Source organism: Epinephelus fuscoguttatus, linkage group LG5 (assembly GCF_011397635.1).
Source record: "Epinephelus fuscoguttatus linkage group LG5, E.fuscoguttatus.final_Chr_v1".
NCBI classification, from domain to species: domain Eukaryota; kingdom Metazoa; phylum Chordata; class Actinopteri; order Perciformes; family Serranidae; genus Epinephelus; species Epinephelus fuscoguttatus.
In genome coordinates, this window is record NC_064756.1 from 28417095 (window position 1) to 28440605 (window position 23511).

Here is a 23511-nt window from a genome sequence, read left to right on the forward strand (position 1 = left end):
AAAGACCCGCTCCCTAGGAGATATAAATGGCTCATTCCAAGGTAACAAAAACACATTTTTCCCTTTTCAGATGATTATACCCTAGAGAAAACACACTTATGACATTATATTCCATTTAGGCCAATATATCCTCCTAAATCCTGCACATTGGACCTTTAAGTAGAAAGTAAATCCTTCAACACGAAGTGACATGCAAGGATTAGAGGAGCACAGTGCAGGTCTGTTGGAGACAATGCTGTGATATTTAAAGGTAAGGCTGCATGACATTTAGTACTCCTATGCAATGTGAGCTCCAGCTCTGGCCACGCTGCATTACCTGCTGTGGGCCATTACACCCCTGACACTGTTAGAAAGGCCTCAGCCCGCACGGCTTCGCTTCAATTACACTCACAGTCCTGACCCGCCAAAAGCAAGAACAATTAACCTTTCAGCACTGTGGGAAAATGTAAAATGCTCACCTCTAATGGCAAACTTAATTGAATTAGTTCAAACAATTTCATTTCAATGGAGTCAAAAAATTAAAATTCAAACAGAAAGATAAAAGACTGCAATGCACAGGGTGGCATTTGAGGTCTAGTTGAGATAAGTGTGTGGGGTGTACCCATATCTGTACAATGGTTTAAAACCTGCTTGGGGACAGCCTAATTACACACTTAAGAGCATATGCTAATGGTGTCTCTCTGTTTATATGAGTGAGTATGTGTGTGTCTAATGACAGAGAAAGCCTGGGGGTGGGCTCTGTACAGTGTGCTGTGTCGGCTTGTGCTGAGCACTAATGCATCCTCCACCATCCCACCGTCTATCTCTCAATCGCTCTTTCTCTCTCTTTCCCTCTGTTCCTCCTTCAGCACAGCCGGATTCAACACACCTTCACACACCTGGTGGTTTGTAGTGTCTAATATAGCCTTGTGTAGGATGCCTGTGTTCTTACAAAGTATTCTGAGCTGTGAGAGGAAAAAACAAAACAACACAAAAAGAGAAAAATAATAAAATAGCTGATGAATATTAGCAGAAGAGATCCACTCTATATTGTCCAATCACACTCTGAATAAACACTTGTGATTAATGATGTAAACAGCGTTGTCAGTAAGTCATACCTTCCAAAATTAACCTTCAATTTCCACTTTCATCTCTTGCCTAGACTCATTAAAGAACCCTACAAACAACTGCTTTTTTTTTTTTACACTGACATCATTATGATGAATAATTACAATGGTCTCCAACAGAGCTGGAAATTGAACTTCACTACTTTTTTTGTGTTGACCAAAATGACTCTGTGGCATCGAGTATCAATGATGTCACTAAACCCTGACATCAAATGGTTGGCCAGATTGTTGATCTCCTTATTCTTGGATGAGACAGTTTCTGATTTTGGAAATGGAAGCTAACATTCATAAGTAGGTTTTAATTAGTTTATAATCACCCAAAAATTAGAATTGTGTTTCCATTACCTTACAATGGGCTGTTTATATCTAAATAAGCAGCAGGTCCTCTTCCACAGAGTCCGCCATGTTGTTCTACAGTGGTCCAGAACAGACAAATTAAACACTGGCTTTAGGTAGGGCCTTTCACGTTTTTGTGTTTTCATGTTGTGGTATTTCTCCTACACGCTTAGCACACAGGAGTTTCAGTTCTGCAACCTCACCACTAGATGCCACTAAATCCCACACACTGGACCTTTAAGAAATTTGTCATCTTTTGTTACAGGAAAAAAGGGCTTTATATAAATTACATGAAATCTGATAATTTTAATTCTGATTTAAGACCACTTTCATAGATGGTCCTGTATCAGATACAGGTCTGATTTTTTGCTTTTGATTTCAGTCTGAACATTTAGATGAGAATTCACCCGACTTTTATGTCACTCACAGAACTCTGCCTGGACTCAGTGTCTTGCGGAGAGAGTCTTGTGGAGATGCACTGACAGATGTAGTTAAAAGTAGCCCTTGACATCTTAAAATTTCGATTGAAAGCTGTTTCATTGAAGCCACTCATGTCACAATCCCACCACTCCTGGCTCTGACTTTACATCCAAACACACCCCCGTACAGAAGTAGCAGCCACTGCTCCACAAAAAGTCAGAATTGAAAAATTTGGCTCTCTTTCTCCTCTTTCTTGTCATCACCTGCTCTTGAATTCGCTGGCATCCACTACACATCAACTACACATCAATAAATTAAACCATAAACACTGAGTTCAGTGGCCTCCATGTTCACTTCTATACGACTGTGTGCTGGGTGGAACATCTGTTATTGTTCTTTTACGCAGGTCAGTTCAAGACCATGGTATTTGATACTGGCCACATTTAAAAAAAATAATGTGAACAGCCAAACGAAAAACTCTGAACAGTAAATCCGACTTGAGCTCTAAAGGCTTTCAGTATGAATGTAGCCAAAGTTATTGGAAAGAATATTGTTTTGGGAATGGTAGGGAAACACAGGCAGTGTGGCGCCACTGGTACTGAAAACCCTGAAATTACTCTTTTTGTCTTTAACAGTACAAAGACCAAAAGGACTGTCGCCTTGCATTATGATGTATACACACCGAGTTTAAAACTGATGCAGTCTACAACAGCTGTCCTGCAATAATTGTTACCTTCATGAAGGTTTTACTGTTGAGTTTTTGTTGAAACTGCTCAGGTGTATGTTCCAATTTATGGTCATTTTGGAGGCTGTGGTACAGACTTGGGTGGTATCAAGACATATAGCACACTGGGGTATTAGGGTTAGGGTTATATTACTGCACATAATTTTATCTTGAGATGAGTTCTTCCAACTAGAAAAGCAGTTTAACAGCCACATGACTGTATTCAACACATCACTTCTGTTGAGCTCACAGGTGCGTCTCTTGCCTTGCCTTTGGCAAGATGTGCGCCTATTTCCTATCTATTCATTATTCTATGGGCCACAAGCATTTAAAGCAAGCAAGACACAGCATTGTAGGCTAATGACATACATGCTTCAATGACTTCTATTACCTGTAACTCAGGGTTTTTTTTCTTTAACAAAAACACCATTGCATAGCATATAGTCTGATAAAATGTCTGGAAGGTATGAAAAAATAGATACAGCTCAAGCCTATTGTGGTGTTCTTAAATTGTACCGGGTTACACTGAGAGGTGCTTGTCCACCCCATTTGAATGACTTAAGGTAAATTAAATATTGAAAACATCTGTAACTTTTATATGGTTTATTATATGTTCGTTAGCTAGGTGTACATACTACACTGGACACTGGGTATTTCAGTATACAATGTATTCCTATCTGATATACAAGACACAGAAAATGGGCCTTAATTTTGTATTCAAACACTTTTGTTTTCTTCACATCAATACCATAAATGCTGCCGAAACAGACCTTATTGAAAAGCTTTTTTGTCTGTAATGAGGTTTTGTTTTGGTTGGGTGAATCGTGCCTGACTTACATAATTCCGGAGTTGCACTCATAGTCATACGTCAGTCTGAAGAGGAGAGCCAAAAAACAAAGGAAAAAATTGCTTTCACCGTGATCGCTCGCAAACACAGCCCCCTCAACTACCTCTGCATCTCTCTCTCCAACTCACTCTCAATCTCTCTCAGACCTTCTGTCCTTCTCTCACCCACTCCTCCCTCACACATCACACTTCTCATTACTCCACAGTGAGAGGCCAATCTGAGGGAGTGTGAGGAGCGTGTGTGTGTGTGTGTGTGTGTGTGTGAGTGCGAGCCTGTTTCAGTGTTATTGGAGCTGTTGCACATCAGTGTCTCGCTAACCCCTAGTCCATCTTCACCTCTGTTCTTCTGGTTGGAAGTCAGATAAATTGGAGAAGCTGCACCTCGAAGGCTGAGCGCTTGATATTTCATTGAAGAAACTTGAGGAGTTTGTATAAGACTGTAATGAGTGCTATTCGGCTGGATAACAGCGATAAGTACCAAGGCATAGTTCCTAACCTGCTTCTCTGATTATTATGTGAGTGTATCAATAATGTAATCATTTCATAGTATGTGAGGGGATGATTAAATGCTAATTATGTGTGATGGGTTCACAGTTTCCTTGGGTTCGGGAATGCAGCATATTTTTAGACTCATGGTGAGATGTTTAAAAAGTAACAGAATTCAGAGCCTGAAGGTTAAAAAAAGCAAGAGCAAGGCTAATATATTTTTTCCAGTTTTATTATAGTTTCTACAAAAGTACAGAGTGAAAAGTGAGAACTTTAATAGATTATTCAAGGATAAAATTCCTCTTTCTATGCCCCTGTCTCAAAGCAGAGGAAATTGTATCAAGCATCCAAGTTCATTACGTTGGACTGTTTGTTTTTGCTACGAAGGCAAAATGATGGAATCTCACCAAGACATGAATGCCAATTTTGTTTATGAGGCTACACACTCTAGACTTCTGTTTATCAGCTCCTTGTTATGGTGCATATTATGCTGACTCCCCAGTTATGTGTGCAATGATGCTTACAGAATACATTTCAAATGTTGATGATTGCAACTTTTAGGTGACTACTTGCTGTTGATCATAACATCTCTGCCGGGGTCCATGATGTGACGGATAAATTAGCTTTTCTTTATGACAAAGAGACTGATTAAGTGTTTCCTGACGAGGAAAACAATGAGCCAAAAGAAGAGATGTTTAAGCAATGTGTGAAAGTAATTCATAATTTAAGGTTGCGGGAAGCCTGTGGAGAAGGAAAAATTATCAAATACACTACATAAAAGGTTCGTCAAGTCTTTACTGCAGAAAAAAAATTGATGGTAACCTTTTCTCTACGAAGAAGTAAGGAAGAATCTTAGCATCCAATTCTCCATGAATTGTGCAGCCCCTCCAGGATTTTTTAGGCTGTTTTGGGGATTGTGGCTAGAATTGCCTGATTTCATGGCAGCTTTCTAAAAAATTGCGATAAATGTTGTGAGGCTTAGGGGCCTTTTTGCAATTAAATTCGAATTTATCCATTTTAATTTGTTAAGTTTGCAGTAAAAGTGGTGATTGGAAAAAAAATGCAAGTTTGAGCAGAATGCACGGTGATTGGCTGAATTTTTATTAATTTTTGCAATGTCAACATGCTGGAAAGACTGACTGTAGTATGGCTTAAAAGCATCAGCGGTGATGTCGAGATGTACAGACCAAAATCACTGGTGTCTGCAATGTGGGCTACTGTTTTACGCCATCTGCCAAGGCCAAGCATTCTGATTCAATGACTAGCGTGTGTCCTAATTCTGGTGGGTGCTACTTTATGTATATTTGGATCTTAATACTCACGCATCTATGTCTTGCATAAGATCCAGCTTCCCTGGGAAAATCTCAGACAGGAGCACTCGGCTGAAGGACTTGCCCAATGACTGGAGCCTTGACTCCAGGTGCTAGGAAAAGAAAGAAGTAAAATAAACAGACCAGTAGAAAGGTTTGCAACCCACACATCAAACAATTCTCACTAGGGTTTGTGAATCTCAACAATATCAAATGATGAGTTACAAATCACACAGCCCATGACTTCCGCCCACACAGATTGTCCTGAAGCAATCTAGGGTTGTCCAGAAGTATTTGCTTTACTGTTAATAATCTCAGCAGGAGAACTATTTGATCCAGCTCGCAGTCTATGAAGCCTCATATATCCATCCATCCATTTTCTGCTGCTTAGGTCTACAGGGTGGTGACAGTTAAGCAAGGTAGCAGACAGATTTGTCTCCTCAGCCATGTCCTCCAGCTCCTCCTGGCATTTTCACGCCAGGTGGGATGTGTAATCCCTCCATCATATTCTGGGGCTTCCTCTGGATCTTCTTCCACTTGGCTCTGGCCAGAACACCTCTGCAGGGAATCATCTGGATTAAATGTCCAAAACTACCTTAACTGGCTCTTTTCAGAGCCCCTTACAGATGGATGTTCAATCTCCTCGACCTGCCACTATGTGCCCAGACACAAAGTAAAGGAAGCTCAGTTTCAGGTGCTTGCAGCCACAATCCCACTCTTTCAGTCTGTACCCACAATGCAAAACTGTAAAAGGTAGGAGTTTGGATCAAGCACTTCTGCTTTAGACTCCCTCATCACAATGCCTGCATTACTGCTAACACTGAGTCAATCTACCAGTCAATCTTTAGACTCAGACACACCAAACCGACATCAAAGAACTAGTGGCAACGCAGGCCAACTGTTGCGTCACCTCACGTCCCTGGTGTCTCAGCCAAAAACATTGCACTTGAACACACCACAAAGAGAACAACCAACAGCCAGCTAGCACGTATGTTCCGCCCCTGCATGAGAGAAAATAACTCTCCGTACCAGCAAGCGGCAGTAGTCGTGTGTAGTAGTAGTAGTAGTGTGTTTGTCATTCAAAGAGGGAAACTAGATAACCATACTAGATAAAAATACAACCCGATATTGAGAGAACAAATGATTTTGCTGTGCGCAAGCGAACAATAACACAGACAATAAGAAACCGTGTCTGCTAAAGAACCCAATGGCTACAAAGAAATAATCTTACCTTATATAACAGGTTTGTTTCGACCTCATGCCCTCTTGACTTTAGACATTTGTTTGCTCCCTTCCGTTAGTGAACTTGTGCTCTGAGCTAAACTGATAATCAGAGTGATTTCTCTCATGGATTGGCTCCACCACCGATTCAACATGCTGAATTGGCAGAGAACCAGACGACAAAGGCCAGCTCGAGCCAATCGTGCGGGACACACCACAATAACTAGGGTGACAGATACCAATGGCCCAACACTAACCAGAATAGAAAGTGAAGTTCAACAATTGGTGAGCAAACAGGAGTCAGCCTGGTCATTTGTGATTCAGTTACATAGATGTGACCTTCTTTTCCTTTAGATGAAATCTCCAACAGTGGTGCTCAGCAATGCAATTATTAGTATCCCTACATCTTTCTTTTTAGACAACGCTAGAAAAGGTGTGTCCAGCCAGGAGTTTGGCTCCATAATTGATGCTATTTTTAGAGGTGGGTCCTACTACTGCTTTTGTAGCAAGGGTTCAGCTCAGCAAGTCCCTCAGCTTTGCCTTACATTTTGCAAAGCACCAGAGCCCCACGCCACCCTGGAAGACTGTGGGCCCACGTGGAGCTGGCCCCACTCTACTGCCTGACATTGAGCTGGATCAGGCCGCTTGTATACAAGCCAAGACACCAGCATAGATGGATTACTGTCTAGTCTACAAGGCACAGGCCCAGGGGGCCCAAAGTGCCAGGGGCACCTCTGGCCTTCGCCTGCAATATGTCTCTTAAATTAACATGTAATCACCAGGAAGAGACTCAAAAGGGCCACAAAGAGATACAAAGATACTGTAAAGAGTAACAACACTGACCAAAAAAAGACACAAAATGACCTCAGAGACACATGATTACCTCAAAAAGACACAGAGACACAAATCAACAAAAAAGAGGCATAACCAACACAAAGTCTGTGTGTCTTGCTCCTATGTAGGAGAGATGGTGGCGCCCTTTGCATATCTGTGCCCAGGGGCCCACTGTCTCATAATCCTCACATGGACATCAGGCCTTATATAACATAACGAAAAATGAAACTGTTTAGCCAGTTCAAGGAACTCTGCTCCCTTGCTGTCCCTGGCTTTGAAGTTTTGGGCATTGGTTTTTGGACTATGGTGTTATTTGGGGATGCAGAAGGCAGCAAAACCAAGAGAAGAAATCCCATAAATGTTCCTTTGGTGAGATAAAGGCATGAGAGTTGCTGATATCCACTGTCCTTAGGAGTATCATGAGACATTTCTACAACTGTGCTCTTATCAGAGATAGCTCTGTCCGCTTACTTGAGAGGTTATCTGACACTGGTACTTCTTAATCTCAACAGATCGCTATGGGAGAGCTGGTGGGTCTTTTTATTCAAATCCCCTCTTTTAATCCATCCTCTCCTGCCACCTTAAAATGAAAATTTTCACTCCCTGGTTGACATTTTCACATCAATGCTAACTTCATCTTTCAAGTCTGGATATTCATAAACAGGAGAAGCCAACCAGTATAAGCCTCAAATGTATACTGACTGACGAAACGTAGGTGTGGAGAGTTTTATACCTTTTACATCAAGAGGTCCATGCATTTGGGCATACTGCAATATATATACTAATTAGAGACATGATTATGTGAAGAAGGCACAGCTAATAAAAAAAGCCAAACACACTAGAGAAAAAATGAAAAGTAGGCATATAAATCAAAGGAGAAAGGATTAAGATGTCGGGCAGTGGAGGGGTAAGCAGATGGAGGAGAAGCAGTGGCTTAGGAGTGACCGAGGGCTTCATGGTTGATCAATTAGTGCCATGAGACAGACTTGTGTGCATGCTAATACATACTAGCTCATACTTGTAAAGACTTTGAGTTTCTTACTTAACAAATTAATGGACTAACATTAGTGGAAACAGTATCCATGAATATGCTTCACAGGATCATTACTTTTAATCTCTCTGAATTCTGTTTGGCAGTCTGCTAAATAACAACATGAACAGCAATTTGGAGGGACAGATTTTTTCGGATTTAATTCATGATTTAAATTCTTTTAACAGTGATTGTACTGAGGAAAAAATGCCACTGTTAACAGTTTAAATAAGAATTACTGCCTCACAGTTGTATACCTCTGTGAACTGGTCACATTGCAGTTACACTTTAAATCACTGTCTGTCCAGAATCATATGTAGCCATTGCAATGGACAATGCTTCAAACATTAATGTTGCTGCAATGAAGCTACAAATTCTAAAAAAATGGATGCTTTGCACGCATCTTCAACTTGGCAGCACAGAAGATCTATACAATCAGCACAGTTTCAAGGTGGACACCCAAGATCAACATGACCGATTCAGTATCTGACCACATGTCTCCCCTTCTGTTCCTGAGTCATGGTGTTGAATAATGACCAGAAATTTTTTTTTTTTTTTTTCAGAACATTATGATGTCACTGTGAAGCTGACCTTTGACCTTTTGGATATAGAATCTCATCACATCATCATTTTATTTTATTGGACACTGGTTTGAAATGGGGCGGCACGGTGGTGTGGTGGTTAGCACTCTCGCCTCACAGCAAGAGGGTTGCCGGTTCGATCCCGGGTGTGGGAGCCCTTCTGTGCGGAGTTTGCATGTTCTCCCCGTGTCAGCGTGGGTTCTCTCCGGGCACTCCGGCTTCCTCCCACAGTTCAAAGACATGCCTATTGGGGATAGGTTAATTGGTAACTCTAAATTGTCCATAGGTGTGAATGTGAGCGTGAATGGTTGTTTGTCTCTATGTGTCAGCCCTGCGATAGTCTGGCGACCTGTCCAGGGTGTACCCTGCCTCCCAATGTCAGCTGGGATAGGCTCCAGCCCCCCTCCGACCCTCAAGAGGATAAGCGGTTAGAAAATGGATGGATGGTTTGAAATGTTGTCATAGTTAGTGTATGAATTCTTGAGTTATGGCGAGAAACATGTTTTGTGAGGTCACAGTTTCCTTGACTTTTGACCTCCAAATTCTTATCAGTTCCACCTTAAGACCAGGTGGACGTTTGTGCCAAATTTGAGGAAATGTGCTAAAGTCCTTTTTGAGAGTGCTTGTTCTCAAAAATGAGATGGATGTGATGTCATAGTGAGCTTAACCTATGACCTTTAACCACCAAAATCGGTTAATTGTTGAGTCCATGTTGATGTCTGTGCTAAATTTAAAGAAATTCCCTTAACTTATTCTTGAGATATCACATTCATGAGAATGGGATGGACAGACAGACAAACTATTTTTTTTTTTAAATCTACATCCCTAGCACTATCGCTCTTATACAGCCAACCTTTAGGCGAACAGTGAGATCAAGGGTAGCACTGTCTACGGCTGTTTGGCTGCATCATTTTAAATGTGACATAACAAGCTCCCAGTGTGAAGCCTCCTTGTCCTCTCAGCACTTCATGTCACCAAACCACTTGTCAGACAAACTCACACAGTTAAATATTACAAGCCATTGCGCAAGTGGCCTCGGGATATGTAGACTGTTGAAATGGACACACAGACTCTCACCTCCATGACTTTAGGGCTGCCCTGCCGGCCCAGCGTGCCCATGATCAGGCCCCACCTCTGGGCTGATCGAGCCTTGTCGATGGCCTGAAATCTTAAGGCGCGCATGGCTTCGTGGTCATAGTACTCCCTGGAGAACACCTTACTGTAGGGGTCATATCTACAAACAAACACAGTGACCAAAAAAGGCAAAGACACACCAAAGTGAATGGAATGTGTGTGTAAACATAAAAAGACAAACCACATTATACACATAACCAACCTTTGTTCAGGTATCTATCTTGAGGACAGAAATGCAAGAAAAGATGAAAAAATCCAATCATGAAAAGCCATCAAGTATGACAGGAGTTAGTGTATCTTAGGAAAAATGGAGGTATTTCTGAGCATCTAATCTCCTTTTCTCCGGTACAAGGGGTTCACTTGAGATTAGAATCTTGTTTATGAGAGAGACCTGTGATCTGCGCGGCAGTGCATATGTCTATAACGACACAATTTCCCTTTGCATACAAACAAGTCCTCATCAAAACAGAACTTCCTTGTAAAATGTTATCGTGACACTGCAATAAGGTGAGTGATCATGACTGCCAAGATCATTCCACATAAAAAGCATCATGAAATACCTTTTGTATGCTCAGTTTTATACATGCATTCTTCTGAGAATCTTAATAGGTGATTACATTATTATATTTGTAAAATGGCTTACTTTTCCCCTTAGTTTACCAAGTTTACCTATACTTTAAGTTGATTACAAATTGTGTTAGTAACAATAGAGCCGTAACACTAATTGACTACAATGAACATTTTGTAGATGGCATCAAGGGGCTAGGCTTAGTTTCAACATCTTTGGGGAAACGTACCAAATGTGGGGTTTGGGAGGGCTTTGCAACAAAAAATTTGAGCATCAAACACCTTTTCTGCATTCTGGGATTTTTTTAGGCACCAATTTGTGCCTTTTTTGTATCCATTTATAGTGTAAATATCTTTATGTTTTTCAAGATAGAAGTCCTCTACTGTGTTGATGTATTTATTGGGGCAACAAATGCACATCTCTTATATATAGAGGGCCCCTGCATCCCCTTTGAAATCTACGCTGAATATTTTTAGAGATGACAAATGGTGTCATTTTGTTTCACAATACCTGTAAGCAGGGATATCTGGGTTTGAGATCATGATTGACTCCAGATGAAATCTTCCATCTCCCAGGTAACTGTAGAAAAACACCAAGCAATTCAATGTCAGAGGTAAAGAAAAGAAATGAAGAAAAATTATTTGTGCAACGGAAACCCCCTCGGGGCAAGCAAATTCAATGTGCAGCCATAATAAATACTGGTCTATTATTCTCCTATCCTCTCCACCAGCTTCCTCTCTCGCTCTCTCCTTTTAAATCCATTCCTCTCTGCAGCCTTTTAACACAAGACCAAAGTGTTACCAGGCAGAAGGCCTGAGGCTGGGGTGGAGGGTCTGCCCATCTCTGCTGTCCGGGAACATGACCCCAACGATTGGAGCATGCTGTTTACAGAGAATGCAAGCCCTTCCAATTAACCCAGGGTCTGATGCTGGGGATTCACCAGAGCCCGAGCAGAAGCAGAGTTCACAAACCGTAAGTACACAGAGGCATGTAGGTGCCTGAAAACACAAGCTCAGATAGGAAAGTCTTACATAAGCCCCCCTCTCAGGGTCAGGCTAAGACGAATCCTGCTGTTAGTATGAGGGGGCTCAGGTTGGTACCCCTACTCATTACTGTACAGCCTCAGTAGGCCATCTGAGACAGGATATGCAATTAAATCCACTAATTGGTCAGTGTTTAGTGCGGCTTGGAGCAGGCTGTGGGTGGTTTGCTATATAGGCTACCTGGAGACACGTGTAGTCAAGATGTTATTTTTAAGTGTGTGTGTGTGTGTGTGTGTGTGTGTGTGTGCGTGTATATGTATGTGAAAACCCACATGTATGTCCACTGTGCCTGTGTGTGTCACACTGTATGACAACACTAAATGAGCAGAGCCTCTGTAGCTTTACTTTTCTTTTCTTATCAACATCCAAGGCCTTCATAGAAAAATGTTCCCAACAATAAGCCATCTACACTTTAGCCATGGTTGTCCTCGGCTCTAAGAGTCTGGCGTGCTAGACTCCAGCTCTCACCACAGCTGTCCTTCCATCCATATTCTATTGTTCTTTATAAAAGTGCTCTCTCTATAATGGTAATGTTATGCGTCTTTGCGTTATGCAACACCGTATCTTCACATTCACATCTTCATATTGTTCTATTACAAGCGAGAGTGGAGGCAGCAGATGGAAATGGTCGACTGATCGTGGCTCTTTTCAGTGCAGCTTTTAGAAATACTTTTCTTCATTACAGAAACGAAACAGACCAGGCCATTTCTAAAGCTTCAAGATGGGTCTTAAAGACTAATACCCAAGTACTCATTCTCTATAATGCTCATAGCTTAGGTAAAATGCAATTACAACTAACATTTTCTTTGGAGCACTGACTCGCACCTAATTAATGTAAAATAATACAATGATAAATCTAAAGTTATTGTATTAGAGGTAATGTAAATCATGCACTGTTAAGAAGAGCTTGTTCTATGCTGTTTCACTTGGAGATGGTATTCATTAAAGGGATATTTTGAAAATTTTCAACCAGGTGGGTATCATAAAAATGTGGGTGGTATGTGTAAATTAACTGCAGTAAACGTTCATCCATCTTGCACTGGCTTTCACTGGATATTCGCTGGAGCTAGGGCTGTTGCTCAAACTACAACTTGTACTTGGGCATTTTTGTATGCCTGCCACCCAGAGTTGGGTTAGAGTACTTTTTGCAGTAACAAGTAACCTAACGCGTTAGTTTGCTGTTTGAGTAATCAAATACTTAGGTACATTTTCAAACTGACGTCAGTTACTTCCATTACTTTCAGAACACTGGTCCTTCAGCTCCGAAACAGCAACGGCTGTCTTTTGGTTCTAATAACGGAGATAACGTTAAACCTATCAGTCTGAAAGAAGCCACGGAGTTTGTGGCTCGCTACGTGGTAGAAGAAATGCTGCCGTTGTCTACTGTGAAGTTTAAATAGGTGGAGTAGGACTCGCTGACAGACATATTTCAGACTCAGGACTTGCATTATGCCTGGTACACCCTACACGACTTTTCCGCCCGTTCTGACAGTCACTATGTCACATTACATGATTGTGGAGTCATAAAATCATGCCGTGACTTGGCCGCCAGACATGACACACTACACGATGGTACTCATCAATTATCCCCGGTTGTCTTTCACGGCGTGTGTGATGTCATCGGGTTATTCTTTTCCTATTTTTATTACTCTCACTATTATTTGAGTCACTGTGTGTCTGTTCATGTGCCAGCCGACATGTTGTTGTAGTCACCTAAAAGCGTCAGCAGATGGCAGGAGCTACATTTGAAGCGCCATACGTAAACTATCAAGCTACTGTATCTTCCACAGGAAGTTCTGACAAATGTTTCAGAATAAAAGCCTATTTAGAAAATGGAGGGATTCTCTAGCCGAGGTTATAAGGGGCTTTTAATTTGAAACAAGTGTTGATTTTGAAATGACGGTGCGATATGTTAACTTTACAAAGACAACGGGAGCGGATAAAAAGTAAATATATAAACACACAGAGGGATTAATAAATAACGGACCGTCTATAATGTAGTTTGTTTCAAATGAAGCTGGGAGCCTCTGCAGTTGTGGTGAGTAAAAGCCCCGCCGCTATTTGTTAATGTTATTACTTTATGTCCGACCGTGAGGATGTACCATTGTCTGCTAGCTTGATGCTAATGACAGTAACGTTAACTCAGCGGGTTGACAAAGTGCCTCTGCTGTTTCACACCATCATTTCCCCCTTTTACTCTGTGTGGTAACATCCCTAGAGGAAATATTAAAACGCTGGGGTGTTGTTGTCATACAGTTGTGTACAGCAGCAGATTGTTGTGTGTTTCTACTGGTCAAAGTGACGGCTGTGATGGGAGAATTGGATCTCAGTGAAGGGCAAGCGGTCCATAACTTTAATTTTGGAGACAAAAAATGTAGGCTTAGCGCCCTGTTTCTATTGCCCAATAGGAAATGTAGAATACTCAAAAGTACTTGAGTTACTTTTCTCAGGGAGTAATGTTGGAAGTACTTTAAAAGTACTTCAGTTACTTTACCCAGGGAGTAACGCAGTAAGGGAATGGGTTACTTTTTTAAAAAGTAATGCAGTAAAGTACTTTTATTACTTTTAAAGTAACCCTTACCCAACTCTGCTGCCAACACCTCTTTACACATCCATGCCCACCACAGACACATAAGAGTATAGAAGCAAATCGAGTGAGAGAACCGCCCCTCTGTTTTTCAAAGTCAGACCAAACTCAAACAGTAAAACTAGGTAGTGTTAGTATAGACATAAATCAAGATCATGTTCCCATATTTCCTTTTTCTCATCTAAAATGCCTTCAGAAACATATTTTAGTGCACTGTTTGGCTGTTGTACGAGAATTTGTGGTGGGCGCCATATTGGAGGCCTAAAATACTAGGGTCAAACAGTAAAACTAAGCAGTGCTGATTAAATATGAACCAAGATGTTATTACTGTGTTTCCTATTTTTTGCCTAAAAATTTTTTTTAGAAACATATATTAGTTTATTCTTTAACTGGAATTCGAGATCGTTGGTTACCAGCCAGCTGCCATACTATTTCATTGTGTCAAAACAAGTCTATGGTCAAAACAACCAATGTTGCATTACATCACCCACTAGCAGGAGCATTTATTAGTCTGGTCTGGTGCAGTGCATTCTGGAAGTTGTAGTTTTTCTACCTACTGAGGAAAAGCAAATGCCACAGCCTGTTTCCTCTGTTTTCTCAAGTCATGTCGCACCGATTTCGAAGGTATTAGCATCTTTCTTCCCCACAGACAGCCCAGTTTTATGAAAAGACCATCTTTCCAGCAGTAAAATACTTGTTAAAGGTAAAAGGAAGCTTGTTAATAGAGGGAAACTGTTAATCAGTAATTACACTTTGCATACAGCTTTCACAGCTAAATAAAACATTTCTTCCATTTAGGTTCATAAATAAATCTGTACACTATTTGCAAGAGTGGATGTGAAAGAGGGAGGGAGATACATCCCACTTGGGGAGCGTTGAAGTCCTGTACACATCTGTACGTTGTACATGGGTATCGAACTTGTGTGAAGACACAGAGTGAGACGGAAAGTGAAAGAGAAGTGTGAGAGTGAGAGGGAGGCGTACTTACTCTCAGGCAGCTTAATCGATTCTCTCTCCCATCACACCACTACACACTCCGATTCACACATCAAAGACAACGCACACTGGATTAGTAGGTGAAGCACACCCTAACCCTTCCACTTCTTTCACTTGCACAAAGACACACACTGAGAAAGACAAACACACACACCTCTTTTGTCTCCCATAGGGCCTGGCTTATGCATATAGCACAGCTTGTCCTTGTGTAGCCGTTTTAATCTCATGCACTGGGAGGTTTTAATCACATGGACTAACACTAGATGTGTGCGGATCAGACACAGCAGGTGATGCACCCAGACATCATTATATTATACCTGGGGAATTACTGCAACTCACTGTGCACCACAAAGCATAGGATTTATCTCTGCTGTGGAGCTGCACAAGATGCATAGACATAAAGTGGCTGCGGAGGTGTTGTTTGTTGCCTGAACATGTTACCTTGCCAGAGCACTCTCCTCGCTGCAGTACAGGGAGGATAAGCATCACTTTGGCAAGTCTCACATGCACAGTTTTTATGCTGATGTAAAAACACCAAAGAGCTAGTCTTTTAGGGTTCATCATCTCTTTCTACTTCAGTGGAAATAAAGGGGGCAATCACACGAGCGAAAAACAAACGCACAGACAAACGGTGACATGTTGCGCAGTTTATCAATTCTCGCCGTGAACGTGTCACAGCAGGTGTCACACTCTGTGAAAACATTTCCGTAAAACAAAGAAAATTGGGGAGCATGTGGATGTTTTGCGGTTGGATTGAAACAACCAAAAGTGGCCATGCCTGTCTGGCTTTACACAATGCAATGCTTTGCACAGCATGAAGGTATTTTTAGCCTTGCCATTCTGGATCAGCATCTGGCTGTTTCTGGCTGGATATAATAAAGGTCTGATTGGAAGCACGCAGACACAGCCAGTTGTCACAGCTAGCTGGTGTGACTGGTGTGATGTCATACTGATTATTCCTCATGTCACATAGGTGAGCATGGCAACGGCAGGGGTAATTACTGCACCTGCAGGGAGGGGGGGGCTGTCTGGATGTCTTTGTGTTATCTGGATATCTGCTAACTACTAGAAAGAAAGAAAAGGTCTTGGACTGAAACTGTGAGGCGGGAGACAGCAGGATGGAGGTTTCTTACATTATGGCGTTGACGTGGCGGTCCAAACGAGGGGAGGTACAGCCCAAGATTTCTCCTGGTGACAGAGGTCGACACTGTGGGACCAGCACATCATACTCTGGCTTGAGGGCTGCACTCACAGCCTGCAGCGTGGAGGAAGGGAGACGGAAAGACAGTTAGAGATTCACATGTTTTGGTGAGCTCACCTTTAACCCCGTCCTTTGTTTTGAAGTCACCCCAGGTTTGGAACGCCTCTCCAAAAAGATAGCCATGGGTATGGTCTTAAAGTAACACGGGGATGCAATTCATAACTTGTATGCATTATAAGAGGATGAAAGCGAGGCCAGCCAACAAGGTGGGGATGGCCACATTTTCTTTCTTCTTCTTCTTATAATGATGATGATGCAAATTAAAAGGGAGGCAAGTCATTAATGTAGGAAAATTACAAAATTTTATATGCTAAATACGGGCACATATACTGGCACTGAATGGCACAGAGACGAATTGGCTATATCTGTCTTGTTTCATCTAAATCACACAGATATAACCTATTACAATACTAATGTAATACATATGTATATAGTTTTGTATATTGTGTATTTTCACCTGGTCAGTCCTATTTATATATGGTAATTAATTATCCAGTGGGCTATTTTACTGTGTTTTCAATAAGTTGTTAGAGTACATACAGAAGCCTTTATCAGTAGTAAGAGCATCCCATTATTGATTGGTATTTAAGGCATTATGTTAAGGCTTATTTATGCTGTCACTTCATGCTTTTTCTCTATTTCTAGAGACGTGTCAGCATAAACATCTAGATGCGCCAAGCTTGAAATGAATCCAGAGTAGCTGATGATGGAAGCCTTTAATGTGTTCATGCCACTGAGTGTCTGTATTTGTGAGGAAAAAAGACAGAAAGTGAGAAAATTTAACATGCTAAATATGTGTAGTTAAAGGTGCTGTATGTAAGAATGTGGCCAAAATGGGTACTGCACTCAAATTCAAAATACCCAGTAATAAAAAGATGTAGATAAGAAGAATATCAACACATTAACAAGTTAAACAAATATTTCCTGAACAGAGCGCTCTAAGCCCTGTCTACATGCATACAGATTTTTTTCCTCTGAGATGTTTTAAAATGTCTTCTAAGGTGCCAATTTTTCAAAACCCTGGTTAATTTGTATCCTTGCGGACACGTGAAATAGAGCGTTTGGGAAACGATGCCATCTCCTCAGTGTGTGTATGCTCTTGCTTTGTGAGCATGAGTGAGAAACAATAAAAACAATGGCAAACTCCAGGTTTGTTTACATTTTTCTGATAACTACTTTACACTTTACCTGAGTAAAGACAGACAAAAGGAGCCGTCCGCTGTGCTCAGTGTTATTTGCTTCACTTCAGCATCCGCAGTTTAAAGTCCGCCAGAAACAACAGTTTTTTTTGAAGGATTCCCAGAGTGGGTTCATTTTCGATGAGGAGTGGACGGAAAACTTATGCATGTCCAGAGCATCACTCGTGTCTCTGAGTTAGCTCCTTCATCCTTTTATGTCGCTGGAATCAGCAGTGATGAGATCTCCAAACACTGTTTTGAAAATGTAGGCTGGAGTACACTGAACTACCTCTGGGACAAGAGGAGACTGCAGGAGACATGTTTGGAGACATTTTTGAGTTCTAGTGTGTACGGAAATATTTTGTAAAAGAAAGGTTGTGTGGACAGAAGTGTTTTATAAAGTAAGGTGGAAAATATCTGCATGCGTGTAGACAGGGTCTAATACTAACAAGAGAAATCAACTCTTCCAAACACCTACATTCATTTAATTTAGGTGAAAAGATGAGAGAAAAACAATTACGGCGAAAAAAAAAAACCCTGAGCTTGTGTGCTTGGAGGTGGAAGGATAAATTGAACGGTTTAAGACTAATTTAAGGCAGTCCACAGGGAATAAAGATGAACTCCCAGCTTCTCCCGCCCATACTGTGTGACCTCAACAAGCCTACACACCATAAGACATGAGTGAGAAGGAGGCGCACATGCGTATAATACACAGCTTACGAATACCAAGACATATGCGCACGTATACACATGGATGCACTCAAACACCCCGACATAAATATGACCCACATGGGCAGAGCGTGGTGTAAAAATATCAGTGGTTACATTAGCAAGAGCCCAAAGTGGTGTTGGTTCAGCACAGCAAAATGAAAGCAGCAGAATGCATTATAGAACAGAGAGGCAGCGAGTCTGAAAAAAAAAAAAAAAAAAAAGCCTAATACTATAGCTGCTGCCACTGCTTATGTAAAGAGCAGAGCTGAGCACGATGCTGAACTGAGAGGCCTTCCGAGTTCATTCCACCTTTCATATCCAAAATAACTGCTGCCGGATTTCTCAAACCCACACTTGAACTGAGCTTAGGTGTGGAGTGCGGGCTTGTTCATAAAAGCCGGGGACCGGAAAAAGTATACTGTACAAATGCACAAAAGAATGTATGCATGTGTGTGTGTTCCTATACTGTACACACAAAAATACTTGGGTAAAACAGAAAATAAACACAAATGACAGTCATCATTCAGATAAAAATACAGAGCAACTATACACTAGCTGTCTCCAGGGTTCCTACACATTTTCTATTTCAATATTCCAGACTTCGTGGGAGATGTTTTTAGAGCATATTTGACATCTGAGTACAAATAAATGGATGTTAATTATCTAAATAAATGCTTTTACGATCAATCTCCTCACATGTATCTCATGATCTGCCGCCTCCCCCATGTTGGAGATGTCAAACGACGTCACACGGTTTGCATCAAGCTTTCCTTTCACATATGGAATCCTGAGCCAATCAGGCTTTATATTTGGGATTTTCAAGCCAGCCCTTGGAAAACTTGCATTGTGGCCATTCAGTCCACACTTCTATGCTCCTACTGTAAGTCTGACGTTCCACTGTCAAACATCTCTCCCCAGAGTGGAAGAAAACTAACTGGAGCTACCTATAGTGGTATTATTTTCCCTGAACATGCTGAATAAATAAAACTATATTATTGTTCCCTCATATTTTTTTAGTCTTCCTTATAAATAAGAACTGAAATTACCTGGAAAAAAAGTTAAATAATTTCATTTTCGCAGCATCTGTGCAGCCTTGTTTATTCACTGTGTCCATGAAATGAGGCTATAAAGGTTTTCTTATGCAGGAAAGATACCTTGTTTACTTTATTGATAACTACATCTCTGCATATCTCATAAATGTTCAGACAAGCTTGAAAAACACTACTGGTATGATCAGTTTCTATTTAGATGTTCTGAAAATTTTAGAAAACAGAATAGGGGCAATAGTCTGGAAACATAAATCTTTCTCCATTCTCTGTTTTCCTTTCTCCTTACTTATCCAGACCTGGAAATTACTAAAACCAAATTCCATACTGTGAAGGAACCCTGTGTCTCTGACTCAAAAATAGACTCACCCGCATTCCCACACAATCAGACAGACCCAGCGCTTAATCACCTGCAGTGCTGCCACGAACTGAATAGTGCTGACGAGCGCCAGAGATTGTCCGCGAGGGAAGTTGAACTTGACCGTGTCCAGGAAGTGTGCATTGTCCATCTGGATGTCCACAAACACATACAGCATCTTAATACCTGCTGTGGAGTCTATGGGGACTGCAGGGAGACAAAGACGGGAGAAAGACAGATGAATAATTCACTCTGTTATGTCAGGTAAGCCTGCGGTATATGCACTATTGATGGTGGCTCAAACATTAACACGCAGTACATGTTCGGTGATACATATGGCAACACAGGACATGCACATATATGGATCTCTGTAGGCGCCCGTGTGATATAACTGAAACTCATTCAGCGTGAACCTCCAGCACACGCAGGAACTGATGCAAGTACCTCAATTATTTAGGGAAGGAGAGGGACACATGCGATTGCTATTAATGCCATTAATTTCACAGGCCATTTACTACGCGCCCGGGCCTAGGAGAGGTAGCTGGAGACGTGCTGAGTTAAGAAGCTGAAAAAGTAGGCGAGAGTCCAAGAGAATGGGGGGAAAGGGCTCGGATAAGAAAGAAGAGTTATCGTTGGTGTTGATCATCATAATTATTCTTCCTTTCATGTTACATTTAATTTGCAGATCAGGAGCAAGGGGACTTTTTTTTGTTATGATTAAGCAAATGGCCCATTATGGTGCAAATGTTTTACAACTGGATGGCCTACATTAAAGCAAAGCTGAGAGGGAGATAGTGGAGGAAAGCATGACAGAGAGGCAGGAAAAAGAGGGTGAACACCGATGGGTGGACAGGGAGAGATCTGTGAGATACATGTCTTTCAGTTTGGGGGTGGGGGTGGGGGTGGGCGATTTAATCGCGTTCTATGTAAATTCCAAAAGATAGGGAGAGATGAGAGGAAAGGAAATAACGCACAGAGTGTGTGTGGATGTGTGTTTGGAGGTAGGAATGGTGGGTTGTCAATTAACTGGCAACACAAGTAATGAATGGGCTCAAGTTTCAGCAGAGAGGGAAAGGAAGGAGATGGATAAGGATTTAAAAAGGGTTAGCGTTGCTGCAGGCCACATGTTGAGTGAGAAACCAGTGAGTTAAATATATCACGAGGCTAAAAACGACCGGAGGAGTTGAGTAAAAATCCTGGAGTGAAACTACCCGCTGTCTGTTGCTTGTTTATAGGCACTCCCGAAATGTAAAGGGCAAAGAAAAGTGACATCGATCTGTGTTCACATTAGCATGGTAGCCTGAGAGCACTTAGACGCCGCAATTAGGGACACAGTCAATGAGATGGACAGGACTCACTTGCCCCATCAGTGGTTTTATTCGCCTTTGTGTTATAGCGATAAAGTCACTCAGCACAGCTGCTTATTAGCTCCCATGTAAACAAACACGCAGGTACATTCATAGCAGTTAGGACTAAGGAAAGGTTGGACATAATGGTATACCAGCTTATTTACAAACGGCTTGTTTACAAATCAATATGTACTAACGGGTTCCATTTTAAATTGTGCTTGTGGACAACTTTATGAATAATACAGCAATCATTTGATGCCTTTAATATATGGACCTAAAGCAATCCATGTCCAATTTGTGGTTTATAACCTCAGGGCCCTGACACACCAAGCAGACGGTCCACTGTTGGTCAATGTTGGATCATTGGTCAGTGAGCGTCTGTCACCCTGCTTTTGGCAGGGCCAACTAGCGCACTGCTGGCACTAGTCGTCCCTTGTCGGCTTTTTTTCAACCAATTCAACATATTGAATCGGCGTTGGAGACGGCAGGGCCTGATGGTGAATGAAATCACTCTGTCAGTCTAGCTGAGAAGAGAATCGAAAGTGAGGAAAGCAAACAAATGACTAAGGTGGGTATAAAATGAAATAATCTTGTTATATTAGGTAAGATTATTTTTACTTACCATTAAGCTCTTAAGCAGAAATGGTTCATTATTGTGTGTCTGTTTGCAGTGTAAATATTATATGCTCTTTAAACATAGGGCTGTGTTGTTAGGATGCTAACTGGCTTCTGGGTCTTCTGGTTTCCAGACAACCCCTACCAGCAGAACGTACACGCTAGCTGGCTGTCGGCTGTAGTCTTTGTGGTGTGTTCAAGTGCAGCTTTTTGACAGAGACAAAGGCGACAAGAGGTGACACAACAGTCTGTCTTCATGGCCTCTAGTTCTTTGATGTCAGTTTGGTGCGTCTTAGCCTTATAGTCATATCAGAATTCAACTTTTACGCAACTCTAATGCAGGCATTTGTCATGAGCCAGAGCTGGCGCTTGAAAAAAACAGAGGGCAGTTGTGATGGAGGTGTTCTGTGGGTGAAAACAAGACTTTTGACCCCATAATTATGTGTAATACAGGAGCTGTTAACTTGCCAGCGTCATGCTGGTCTACGTCAGTAAAACTAGCTCAAACTAAAGTTGGCGCCTTGAATAAGTTTTGCTTTGCAAAGCTCTTCTGAAATGAGTCATGCCACCAAAATAGTGAGGACCTGCTTAGGATGTGGAAGAAGGTCCAGTGATACTAACAGCTATGGCAGCTGGTCTGGCATCTCAGCAAGGCTTCTATGTCGTGCCAGCTCTGTTTATTCTCAGGCTGCTTTTTCCCTTCTTGGTAAGTAAAAATAAAAAGAAGTTTAATTTTGATTTTTTTTGTGTTTTATCTCCTCTCTCTCTCTTGCTCAGGGTTGTTTAAACATCAATAAGGTTAAAAGTCCCATCTCTCATATCAGCAAATATTATTAGAAACAAAAACATGGTTTTATGATGTTGCCCTGCATTAGACGGAGGCGCTTTATGATGACAAAAGATGAGCTGGCACCAATATTCACAAAAGCAGATACTGTAGAGGAAATGAAAGGGGAGCAGGAGAGACAGACTCTCTATGAGTCAGTCAGCACACAGTGTCTTTAATCTTCTACAGGTATCTGACATCTTGGGCAACAGTGCAGATGATGTCCTCATGATTGAGTGATGAAGGTCAGGTACACATGCACACTGGCACCCTGACACACGGATTTTTTGAGAATCTGCAGTTCATCTCATTTCTTTGAAAATCTCTTCCATCAATTAATATCTGATCTGATGTCACAACCCACAAAGAATTGATCTTTGGTGCCTTTATCTTTGCCTTTATTGGGTTCTTCTGAGTGCAAATTTGCACATATTATCTCTTTTGTAAACATACACAAATCTAAAATAATAAAAGAGCACCCACATCTCACACACATACAAACATACAAACAAACAAACAAACAAACAAAAAACGGCGCAAACCAACACAGAAAGAGCTTTTCTGTGTATTAAAATTCTGTTGGTCATTTCTGGTATTTGGTAGAGGTGAGGCTGTTCTGGCAGGGATATATCAAAACTATTGATTTAGCATTTCCTCCCATGTTCTGCGAGAGACAGACAGCAGGGGCGAGGGTGAAGGTCCTCAAGAACTGCTTGAGGTTTTCAAAGGACGGCACTAATGCATGTTCCCCATTGATCTGCTGGGTAAATGTGATGTCCAGGCTCCAAAGGTCTGATATGCCTTCTATACTGGAGCTGGGCGGGCTGCACTAACTAGTTACGTGTTCCGTTGATCGATAGCTCTGTCTGTCGGTCTGTCTCTGACTTCGTTTTCATGCAGCCCACTCTCGGTAAGGAGGAGTCCTTGATGCTCACCCACTTCACG

General features: G+C 41.5%; 1 protein-coding gene across 1 annotated transcript in view; it reads right to left on the minus strand.

The window, feature by feature from the left end:
- Window positions 1–23511, minus strand: part of dph1 (diphthamide biosynthesis 1) — a 90817-nt gene that overhangs the window by 10201 nt on the left and 57105 nt on the right. The window contains exons 5-9 of the mRNA XM_049577083.1: window positions 19829–19983; window positions 16356–16477; window positions 11107–11175; window positions 9972–10128; window positions 5241–5341 (exon numbers count right to left, since the gene is read on the minus strand). Coding sequence (XP_049433040.1) covers window positions 5241–5341; window positions 9972–10128; window positions 11107–11175; window positions 16356–16477; window positions 19829–19983 — 604 coding nt within the window. The remainder of the gene's footprint in view (window positions 1–5240; window positions 5342–9971; window positions 10129–11106; window positions 11176–16355; window positions 16478–19828; window positions 19984–23511) is intronic.